We start from the raw sequence: 12,375 nt of genomic DNA, 5'->3' as shown, positions 1-12,375 counted from the left end.
CGCACGTAACGCATCGATGGCAATATTTGGCGATATCTCTCCCCATCTCTTTCCACCACCAATCTCTTCCAAGACTCCCGGACATGGCCTCTCGTCCTGAATGAGACAGGCCATGATGCAACTCCAATAAGGTATTCTGTATGCATTCAGGCGCCATTACCTTGTCGTTTCGTCTCCAAACGTTATCCTTCCCTTGTGTTGTGCCCTGCTTTGTCCACATACCTATTTCCTCCTCAGAAGTGTCCTGGTGTAGTTTCTCAACACTTATCAGTTCGTCTCGGGCCCCAGCGGCACTGACTGAGGCTTCCTCACACGCTTCCTGCTCTAATGCCTTCTGTGCAGCTACATCTGCAGCTTTATTTCCCTGGTGACTCAGCCAATCTGGTCTGGTTCGGTCCGGCTCCCTCCTGTGGGCTTTAATTTTAATAACCGGTACCTGTTTTGGTTTATTACTGGCTGCTAAAAGAGCTTCTATTCTCAGCTGATGCTTTATGGGATGTCCGCTAGTTGTGATAAAACCCCTTCTCCCTCATGCTGTCATATAAACGTGTACTAATCCCAATGCATATCTACTGTCCATATAGATATTAACAATCTTATTTTCCGACAATTCCAGTGCCCGTGTGAGGGCTACCAGTTCTGCCACTTGAGCTGACGACGCCCATTAATTCGCCCTGATTCAACTCTCTCTAGATCCTGGTTAACTACGGCCCATCCGGGACGAGGCATTCGCTCTACGTATTTTCGTGAGCCGTCCACAAACAAGGTTTGTTCTGCGGTTTGAAGGGGGGCGTCTTTTATTCTATCCTCTTCCATATCCTCACATACCTCTTCGCAAAAGTGGGGTTCCCCCTCACCCATCGTACCTTCTGCGGGATTGTTTCCTGCATCTCTAATTATGGTTACCGCCTTGTTGGGTGTTAAGAGGACTGCTTCCAAATTTGCCTGTCTCATATTAGATACGGTTCTCAGTTTTCCTGTGCTTAACATTTCTACCAATGTGTGTTTAGTGTGGCGAATGATGTTTCCAGTCATCACCACAGGCTCGCTTATTTTTTACCGCCCAATCTGCGCAATCTAGCGCGGCTATACATCTGGATAACCCAGTCACCACCGAGCTTTCGGTGGTAGAGTAATAGGCTATAAGTCTCCTTTTATCCCCGTGATCTTGGGTGAGCACGGCCATATAGAACCCACCTACATTGTTACAGTGGATGTGGAAATCCTTACCCATGTCAGGCAGTCCCAATCCAGGTGCGGAGACTAGTTCTTTTTGAGTTTACTATACGCCTGTGCTTGTTCAGGGCCCCACTCTATGAGGTCTAGGGCCGGTTTTTGTATTTGCTCAGCAATCTTTGTATTTGCTCAGCAATTTTTGCAAAATCAGGGATAAAGTTCCAGCTGTAATTAAAGATGCCCAGTACCTTCCTCACCCCCCTTACCATTCCTGGTCTAAGCATGTCCTTGACAGCCTTTTTCCTATCCGAGAGCATTTTTTCAGTCCCTTTAAGAGGCAGTACCCTAGGTACAGGACCTGGGATTCCCCTACCTGGGCCTTTTTGGGGTTAGAAACATAGAAACATAGAAAATAGGTGCAGGAGTAGGCCATTCGGCCCTTCTAGCCTGCACCGCCATTCAATGAGTTCATGGCTGAACATTCAACTTCAGTACCCCATTCCTGCTTTCTCGCCATACCCCTTGATCCCCCTAGCAGTAAGGACCTCATCTAACTCCTTTTTGAATATATTTAGTGAATTGGCCTCAACAACTTTCTGTGGTAGAGAATTCCACAGGTTCACCACTCTCTGGGTGAAGAAGTTCCTCCGCATCTCGGTCCTAAATGGCTTACCCCTTATCCTTAGACTGTGACCCCTGGTTCTGGACTTCCCCAACATTGGGAACATTCTTCCTGCATCTAACCTGTCTAACCCCGTCAGAATTTTATATGTTTCTATGAGGTCCCCTCTCATTCTTCTGAACTCCAGTGAATACAAGCCCAGTTGATCCAGTCTTTCTTGATAGGTCAGTCCCGCCATCCCGGGAATCAGTCTGGTGAACCTTCGCTGCACTCACTCAATAGCAAGAATGTCCTTCCTCAGGTTAGGAGACCAAAACTGTACACAATACTCCAGGTGTGGCCTCACCAATGCCCTGTACAACTGTAGCAACACCTCCCTGCCCCTGTACTCAAATCCCCTTGCTATGAAGACCAACATGCCATTTGCTTTCTTAACCGCCTGCTGCACCTGCATGCCAACCTTCAATGACTGATGTACCATGACATCCAGGTCTCTTTGCACCTCCCCTTTTCCTAATCTGTCACCATTCAGATAATAGTCTGTCTCTCTGTTTTTACCACCAAAGTGGATAACCTCACATTTATCCACATTATACTTCGTCTGCCATGCATTTTCCCACTCACCTAACCTATCCAAGTCGCTCTGCAGCCTCACAGCATCCTCCTCGCAGCTCACACTGCCACCCAACTTAGTGTCATCCGCAAATTTGGAGATACTACATTTAATCCCCTCATCTAAATCATTAATGTACAGTGTAAACAGCTGGGGCCCCAGCACAGAACCTTGCGGTACCCCACTAGTCACTGCCTGCCATTCTGAAAAGTACCCATTTACTCCTACTCTTTGCTTCCTGTCTGACAACCAGTTCTCAATCCATGTCAGTACACTACCCCCAATCCCATGTGCTCTAACTTTGCACATCAATCTCTTGTGTGGGACCTTGTCGAACGCCTTCTGAAAGTCCAAATATACCACATCAACTGGTTCTCCCTTGTCCACTCTACTGGAAACATCCTCAAAAAATTCCAGAAGATTTGTCAAGCATGATTTCCCTTTCACAAATCCATGCTGACTTGGACCTATCATGTCACCTCTTTCCAAATGCACTGCTATGACATCCTTAATAATTGATTCCATCATTTTACCCACTACCGATGTCAGGCTGACCGGTCTATAATTCCCTGTTTTCTCTCTCCCTCCTTTTTTAAAAAGTGGGGTTACATTGGCTACACTCCACTCCATAGGAACTGGTCCAGAGTCAATGGAATGTTGGAAAATGACTGTCAACGCATCCACTATTTCCAAGGCCACCTCCTTAAGTACTCTGGGATGCAGTCCATCAGGCCCTGGGGATTTATCGGCCTTCAATCCCATCAATTTCCCCAACACAATTTCCAGGCTAATAAGGATTTCCCTCAGTTCCTCCTCCTTACTAGACCCCCCGACCCCTTTTATAACCGGAAGGTTGTTCGTGTCCTCCTTCGTGAATACCGAACCAAAGTACTTGTTCAATTGGTCCGCCATTTCTTTGTTCCCCGTTATGACTTCCCCTGATTCTGACTGCAGGGGACCTAAATTTGTCTTTACTAACCTTTTTCTCTTTACATATCTATAGAAACTTTTGCAATCCGTCTTAATGTTCCCTGCAAGCTTCTTCTCATACTCCATTTTCCCTGCCCTAATCAAACCCTTTGTCCTCCTCTGCTGAGTTCTAAATTTCTCCCAGTCCCCAGGTTCGCTGCTATTTCTGGCCAATTTGTATGCCACTTCCTTGGCTTTAATACTATCCCTGATTTCCCTTGATAGCCACGGTTGAGCCACGTTCCCTTTTTTATATCTATGCCAGACAGGAATGTACAATTGTTGTAGTTCATCCATGCGGTCTCTAAATGTCTGCCATTGCCCATCCACAGTCAACCCCTTAAGTATCATTCGCCAATCCATCTCAGCCAATTCACGCCTCATATCTTCAAAGTTAGCCTTCTTTAAGTTCTGGACCATGGTCTCTGAGTTAACTGTTTCATTCTCCATCCTAATGCAGAATTCCACCATATTATGGTCACTCTTCACCAAGGGGCCTCGCACAACGAGATTGCTAATTAATCCTTTCTCATTACATAACACCCAGTCTAAGATGGCCTCCCCCCTAGTTGGTTCCTCGACATATTGGTCTAAAAAACCATCCCTTATGCACTCCAGAAAATCCTCCTCCACCGTATTGCTTCCAGTTTGGTTAGCCCAATCTATGTGCATATTAAAGTCACCCATTATAACTGCTGCACCTTTATTGCACGCACCCCTAATTTCCTGTTTGATGCCCTCCCCAACATCACTACTACTGTTTGGAGGTCTGTACACAACTCCCACTAACGTTTTTTGCCCTTTGGTGTTCTGCAGCTCTACCCATATAGATTCCACATCATCCAAGCTAATGTCCTTCCCAACTATTGCCTTAATCTCCTCCTTAACCAGCAATGCTACCCCACCTCCTTTTCCTTTTATTCTATCCTTCCTGAATGTTGAATACCCCTGGATGTTGAGTTCCCAGCCCTGCTCATCCTGGAGCCACGTCTCCGTAATCCCAATCACATCATATTTGTTAACATCTATTTGCACAGTTAATTCATCCACCTTATTGCGGATACTCCTTGCATTAAGACACAAAGCCTTTAGGCTTGTTTTTTTAACACCCTCTGTCCTTTTAGAATTTTGCTGTACAATGGCCCTTTTTGTTCTTTGCCTTGGGTTTCTCTGCCCTCCACTTTTCCTCATCTCCTTTCTATCTTTTGTTTTTGCCTCCTTTTTGTTTCCCTCTATCTCCCTGCATTGGTTCCCATCCCCCTGCCATATTAGTTTAACTCCTCCCCAACAGCACTAGCAAACACTCCCCCGAGGACATTGGTTCCGATTCTGCCCAGGTGCAGACCGTCCGGATTGTACTGGTCCCACCTCCCCCAGAACCGGTTCCAATGCCCCAGGAATTTGAATCCCTCCCTGCTGCACCATTGCTCAAGCCACGTATTCATCTGCGCTATCCTGCGATTCCTACTCTGACTAGCACGTGGCACTGGTAGCAATCCCGAGATTACTACTTTTGAGGTCCTACTTTTTAATTTAGCTCCTAGCTCCTTAAATTCATTTCGTAGGAACTCATCCCTTTTTTTACCTATGTCATTGGTACCAACGTGCACCACGACAACTGGCTGTTCTCCCTCCCTTTTTAGAATGTCCTCCACCCGCTCCGAGACATCCTTGACCCTTGCACCAGGGAGGCAACATACCATCCTGGAGTCTCGGTTACGGCCGCAGAAACGCCTATCTATTCCCCTTACAACTGAATCCCCTATCACTATCGCTCTTCCACTCTTTTTCCTGCCCTCCTGTGCAACAGAGCCAGCCACGGTGCCATGAACTTGGCTGCTGCTGCCCTCCCCTGATGAGTCATCCCCCTCAACAGTACTCAAAGCGGTGTATCTGTTTTGCAGGGGGATGACCACAGGGGACCCCTGCACTACCTTCCTTGCACTACTCTTCCTGCTGGTCTTCCATTCCCTTTCTGGCTGTGGACCCTTCTCCTGCAGTAAGACCAACTCGCTACACGTGATACTCACGTCATTCTCAGCATCGTGGATGCTCCAGAGTGAATCCACCTTCAGCTCCAACTCCGCAACGCGGACCGTCAGTAGCCGGAGGTGGACACACTTCCCGCACATGTAGTCGTCAGGGACACTGGTGTTGTCCCCGTGTTCCCACATGGTACAGGAGGAGCATATCACGTGACCGAGCTGTCCTGCCATGAATAAACCCTTAGATACACTTAAATTGCCGACAACAATGTTAAAAGTTACTGACTAATAAAGAAAAAGAAAAACTACTCAGCAATCAGCAGCCAATCACTTACCACGTTGGCTGTGACGTCACCTTTTGATTTCTTTCTACTTCTTTTTTGCCTTCTCTCCCAGCTGGAGCTGCACCGGTACGTCTCTCTCGACTCCCGCCCTCTCGACTCCCCGGACTGCTGAGCCTTTTATAGGCCGCTGCCTCTCTCGACGCTCCCCGGACTGCTGAGCCTTTTATAGGCCGCAGCCTCTCTCGACTCCCGCCTCTCTCGACGCTCCCCGGACTGCTGAGCCTTTTATAGGCCGCTGCCTCTCTCGACTCCCGCCTCTCTCGACGCTCCCCGGACTGCTGAGCCTTTTATAGGCCGCTGCCTCTCTCGACGCTCCCCGGACTGCTGAGCCTTTTATAGGCCGCTGCCTCTCTCGACTCCCGCCTCTCTCGACGCTCCCCGGACTGCTGAGCCTTTTATAGGCCGCTGCCTCTCTCGACGCTCCCCGGACTGCTGAGCCTTTTATAGGCCGCTGCCTCTCTCGACTCCCGCCTCTCTCCAGACCCGCCGTTTCCAGAGCCCTTTATACTAAGTATAGGTTTGCCTGATGTCCTTCCTTGGTTTCTGAGGCTATTGTAAAATACTATTTCCTGCCGGTACCTCGATTTGTTTTAGTATATCCCTCATGACTCGATGGAATATGGCAGGACTATTATGGAATCCTTGCGGTAATCGGGTCCAAGTATATTGTTTATCCTCCACCGTGAAGGGAAATTTTTCTTGTGATTCTAGGTCGAGGGGAAGGGCGCAAAAACCATTGGCTATGTCCAGGACTGTAAAGATCTTATGTTCAGGTGATAATCCATTAAGGATTGTGGAGGGGCTGGCCACTATGGGGTGTAATTTGGGGGTGACCTTGTTTAGGGCAATGTAGTCGATAGTGAGTCTATAACTCCCATCTGGTTTCCCTACCTGCCATGTTGGAGAGTTAGTGGTGTTAACTGTTTCTTTTACGATACCCTTTTCCACTAGCCCTTTTACTATTTCTACAACCGCTGTTCTAGCTTCAGGGCTTATAGGGTATTGTCGGTGTGGTTTATGAGGTGGTCCAGGGACTTTAATAGGGTCCATCTTCGCCTTTCCAGTAACTAATTTTGTCTGTGCCCTGACCCCGGGCACACAGGCACATATGCCTCCATACCCTCCAGTCCCGATAAGCCAGTCAGTTTTTGTGGCTGTAGCTACACCTATACTTTCCACATGGTGGGCTATCTGTCCTAAATCTTCCTTACTGCCATCCGCCTTTGGCCATGTCAGTTTCCCCTTGCCGCAATCAATCAGGGCCTTAAATTCCCTCATTACATCATTCCCCAATAGTGTTCCCTCACGATTCTTGCATACATAAAATCTCATGGGTATATATAAGCTATCAATTTCCACCAATTGGGTGCTGCTCAGGTAGGCCAGTGTGGGCCGTCCATCTATTCTGTTTATCAGAGCCTTCTTGTCGGTGACGAGAAGGGACATATTGGTAATGGATATTGAGGCTCCCGTGTCCACTAGCATTTCACACTGTCGGCCCCCTACTAGTGCAGACACATATATCCTTACCTCCTTTTTACTTTGTACAGGGGCCGCCCGACATCACCGGTGGCTTTGTATGCCTGCCACTTCTGGTATTCCTGTTCTGAAGGGTCCTTGCTTTATTAGGATAGCCATTTTTACCATAGCATGTCGCTTCCAGGTGCCCTTTCTTAACACAATACGTACATTGCTTTTCACTGCCTTTCCCTTTGCATTCCTTGGCAAAATGGCCCGGTTTTCCTCAATTATGGCAAGTCCCGCTTTTCTGCCCTCCTCCTGTTCCCGTGACAGAGACCTTTTCCTGCTTTATCTTTGTCTGAGATTTTTCATCGCCCCCTCCCTGGACGCCACTAGCCCACTCGACCAGTTCATCATAATCCTGGGTTACAATTACTCCCATTTTTATAATGGTCTGGTGTACAGCGGATAGTCCGTCCTTGAATGCCTGAATAAATGTTCGGTCACCGCGGCCTGGGTTTCCCTGTCCAGAGCATTCTTGATATATCTGGAACAATCGTTCCCCATACTCTGAGGCTCCTTCCCCTTTTTGCTGTTTGGTTGTAGTAATTTTAACCCAATTATTAGGGGCGTTGCCTAAAACCCGTTGGATCTCGGTTTTAAAAGGGCCAAAGGCCGCCTGTTGACCATCTATTTCGGTGGTTAAATGTACCGCGTGTGACCAACGTCCCCCTGAAAGGTCCACATTGGCTGCTACCGCGGCTCCTCCGGCCACTACTCCCCACCGATCTGCCGGGCAAGCCGCTCGGACTAGTTGGTGGATATCTCTGAGGTGTAGTTGGTGGCCCACCCAAATTGTATCCAGCTCTGCCAAAAGTTTAATATTCGCACATCGGGGCTGTAATTTACCCAGTGATGCCATTATCTGCTGTCTTTTGCCGGGGGTAAAGGGCTTATAGGTCGCAGTGGGATTTACGGCCGTCCCCCCTCTTGTTACCGGTGCCACCGGGAGGGTTTCTAAATCTTCCTGACCTGGGACGGTTGCTTCACATTGATAATTCTCGGAAGGGGGCAGCGATCCCCCCCATTGAGATCGATCATGGATTTGTTGTTCCAGCGCCAGGCATTTCTTTACCCACTCTAAATTTTTCCTTTTTGCCTGGTTTAATTGTTGACTTTTTTCATCCATTTTCTCTTTAACCCCCTTAACCTGTTCAATTAGTCCTGCTAACAGATGCACCAATAATACTCCGGCTTTTTTAGTTGTATCTTTCTTTTGTTTAACTATCCAACTTCGCTGTTCTTCTAACGTCTGGGATACATCCCAACCGTACTTTTGCATTTTCTTGATTAAGACCTGTCGATCGGTCATATAGGAATTAATTAATGACCCAGGTGGCCCGTGTTTTACATTTCCTTCCTTACCTTCCATCTTTGCCAGTCTCGGACGTTTCCCTTTGTTCCTGTAATACTCACGGCCACGACTACTCTGTGGGGACTCTTTGTCTTCACAACAAAGCTAGCGTGTTTCCTTTCACCAGAGTTTTTCGGCTCTAGGTTGGAGTGATCAGTTCCCTTCCGCACCGAACTTATTTACCAAAGGGTAAAATCAAATTGTTATTCAGCCTCTTCCCGCTATCTACTTACTCGTATCTTTTATACTATCCCGTCGTGCCAGTACACCTCTCTTTTCAATCTCTAACACCAGATTCCAGATACTGTCTTACGTAATCACGTCTGATCGGACAGTATCCTGTCGTGACGCCATTTTTTTGTGGAAAAATATTTCCGAGACTGTATAATATATAAAGAGAGGTTTATTAAATCGGAGACAAAGCTTTGGGAGAAGTAATAAAGACCTCTGTCTTTGAACCAGCTTCTCAATTTGGTATCTCCAGTGAGGTTCTTTTTTCTTACAAATTACATCACTTAACATCACATGCCCTATCATCGCATTGCAAGATTTACAAAGCTTTTCCTCCAAGGCTGAGGTTTTTTGATATAAACCAGTCTGCATTGTGACAGAGCATTATAAACGAGGGCAGACTCTTTGGCACCGGTATAGAAAAACATCCCACTTAATTATCTCTCCAGTCATTCATTATCACACTTTCCTATCTCAATAACTCAAGGCCAGCATACCTTAATGTCTAACTGTGTTTTTTATATAAAGCATATTGCAACAGTATTGTCCCTTACAAAATTCATTAAAGGGGAAAATAAAACAAACGTTTGGTCCCATATACTAGTCAAGTATATGTCCAAAAATACGCTCCAACATCCATTAGTAAGGGTTCCATTATTTGTCTATCTAAGAGACAATAATTCCCCTTGAACACCGAGCTGATTATTGAGACAAGCAGGGAGTGCAGTTTATTTTCCGCCTAAAGTGATTCAGCCTATCCCGCTTTCTACTGTGTAATACAGTGACATCAAATTGTACTGTCTTTCTCGGATTGGTCTTTGTCTGTTTAAAATGGTTGTGCTGTCAGTGCTGCTTCACTCGGTGTGTCTTTAAAAATGCAACGTGCTATCTGCAGTGGTAATGTGCTTAAATCGTTAGATTCGGAATTTAATGGAATTGTTCCCGAGTAGGTTAGAGCCCTACTCGTAGTGTATCAGTAGGTGTAGGCATTTGCTCGTAATCCGCTCTGATTGGAGTTCATTTGAGCTGAAATTCTACTGAATTATTTTGCTGTAACTTTTAGGCCACCTGTTACGTCTCACTCCCCCAATCATCCACTCGTGTGAGTCCAGAGGATTGGGACATTTTTAAAATCCAACCAAGAACTACTAAAAATATGATTAAAAGTGGATAGATTATGAATGTTAACTTACACGAAATATAAAATTAGATAGTAAGAGTTTCTACAGGTGTATAAAAAGGAAAAGAGTGGCTAAAGTAAATGTTGGTCTCCTGGAGGATGAGAATGAGGATTTAATAATGGAGAACAGGGAAATGGCAGAGACTTTGAAAAAATATTTTGTATCAGTTCTCAGGGTAGAAGTGACAAAAAACATCCCAAGAGTGGATTATCCATGGGCTATAGGGAGGGAGGCACTTAATACTATCATTATCACGAATGAAGTAATCAGAGGTAAAATAATGGAACTAAAAGCGGACAAGTCCCCTGAATCTGATGGCTTATATCCTAGGGTCTTAAGAGAAAAGGCAGCAGAGATACTGGATGGTTTGGTTGTAATCTACCAAAATTCCCTCGATTCTGGGTTCGTCCCAGCGGATTGGAATGCCACAAACGTAAAGCCCCTATTTAAATAAAGAGGCAGACGCAAAGCAGGAAACTATAAACCAGTTAGACTAACACCTGTCATTGGGAAAAAGCTGAAGTCCATTATTAAGGAAGCAGTAGCAGGACATTTGATAAAACATGATTGAATCAAGCAGAGTCAACATGATTTTATGAAAGGGAAGTCATGTTTGACAAATATCCTGCAAATCTTTGACGATATATCGAGCAGAGTGGGTAAGGGGGAACAAGTAGATGTGGTGCATTTGGATTTCCAGAAGGCATTCTATAAAATGCCACATAAGGGATTACTGCACAAGATAAACGCTCATGGGGTTGGCGGTAATATATTAGCATGGATAGAGGATTGGCTTATGAACAGAAATCAGAGAGTCAGGATAAACGGGTAATTTTCCGGATGGGAAATAATGACTAATGAGGTTCCGCAGAGATTTGTGCTGGGTCCTCAACTATTTAAAATCTATATTAATTACTTGGATGAAAGGACCGAGTGTAATGTAGCCAAGTTGGCTGATGAAACAAAGATGGGTGGGAAAGCAAATCGTGTGCAGCACAAAAAAAATCTTCAAAGGGATATAGACAGGCTAAGTGACTGGGCAATAATTAGGCAGATTGATTATAATGTGGGAACATGTGAGGTTATCAACTTTGGCAGAAATAATAGAAAAGCAAATATTGGCCCAGAAATTCAGGCTTCCCCGGGTCTGTACGGAGTTCCTATGGACCCGGGAAGGCATCGGAAATGCCGGTTTTCAGTGTGCAAGTTTCTGACTTGTGAGATGGCCGTATCTCTGGAGCAAGGACACTTGTGGGTGGAAATTTCCGATATTTATTCTTACTAATGTCCTCAAAAAGCTTGCGCCTGAAAAAGCAGGCGCATAGCCGACTTTTACAGGCGCAGGTATTTTAAAAAAACACAAAAACATGTAAAAATAAATTTATTAAAACATTTTATAATTAAAAGCCCTCCCCACAACGGTAAGGTTGTTAAAGAAAATGTTAAAAAATCGTGAATTTTTCAAAGATATTATTAACTTTAATTTAAATGAAGTATTGTAATTATTTTTGAAATAAGTGTTTTAGCTGTTTGGGGCTGTGTTTTTATTGTTTCAGGCTCTATCACAATCATAGTAACAGGAGTATAGGATCCTGCGGAACTCCTATTACTATGATATCTCACCTGATTGGCTGCCCAAAGCCATGTGACTCCAGCTCCAGGCCGTGCACACGCTGCGAAGCACAGTCGAAGGAGTCCTCAAGAAAGTCGAACGTGGTCAACAGCTTAATGTACATGCGTATTTTATCTCTAAAATTCCATAGGAAGGCCAAAACGGAATTTCATGGCCCACAATTTAACTGGAGAAACGTTGCAACGTGATGCAATAAAGGGAGACCTGGGGGCCCTTATGCATTAAACACAAAAACGTTATTATTCAGTTACAGTAAGTAATCAGGAAGGCATATAGCTTGTTGGTATTGATTGCAAGGGAGATAGAGTATAAAAACAATGAAGTCCTGCTAGAACTGTACAGGGCACCACGTGGAGTATTGCGTATAGTTTTGTTCTCCGTATTTAAGGAAGGTTATACTTGCATTGGAGGCTGCTCAGAGAAGGTTCACGAGGTTCATTCCGGAGATGAGGGCGTTGATTTGAGGATAGGTTTGGTAGATTGGCCCTGTACACATTGGAGTTCTGAAGAATGCGAGGTGATCTGATTGAAACGTATAAGATCGTTAGGGAGCTCGACTAGGTGCATGCAGAGAGGATATTTCCACTCATAGGAGAAAATAACACAAGGGGATATAGTCTTAAAATAATGTGCCGCCGATTTAAAACTGAGATGTGGAAACATTTCATGTCTCAGAGTTTTGTTAAACAATGCCCCAGAGCGCTGTGGAGGCTTGGTCTGAATATATTTAAAGCGGAAATAGTAAG

At 45.4% G+C, this 12,375-nt stretch overlaps 1 protein-coding gene across 1 annotated transcript in view; it reads right to left on the bottom strand.

The window, feature by feature from the left end:
• Window positions 1-11,732, bottom strand: part of LOC139244992 (gastrula zinc finger protein XlCGF57.1-like) — a 39,070-nt gene extending 27,338 nt beyond the window's left edge. The window contains exons 1-2 of the mRNA XM_070871086.1: window positions 11,620-11,732; window positions 8,596-8,758 (exon numbers count right to left, since the gene is read on the bottom strand). Coding sequence (XP_070727187.1) covers window positions 8,596-8,758; window positions 11,620-11,732 — 276 coding nt within the window. The remainder of the gene's footprint in view (window positions 1-8,595; window positions 8,759-11,619) is intronic.
• Between the last annotated feature and the right edge of the window lie 643 nt (window positions 11,733-12,375).

Source organism: Pristiophorus japonicus, unplaced genomic scaffold, assembly GCF_044704955.1.
Source record: "Pristiophorus japonicus isolate sPriJap1 unplaced genomic scaffold, sPriJap1.hap1 HAP1_SCAFFOLD_210, whole genome shotgun sequence".
NCBI classification, from domain to species: Eukaryota; Metazoa; Chordata; class Chondrichthyes; family Pristiophoridae; genus Pristiophorus; species Pristiophorus japonicus.
Note: the sequence above shows the minus strand (reverse complement) of the source record. Positions and strands in the feature narration are given on the sequence as shown.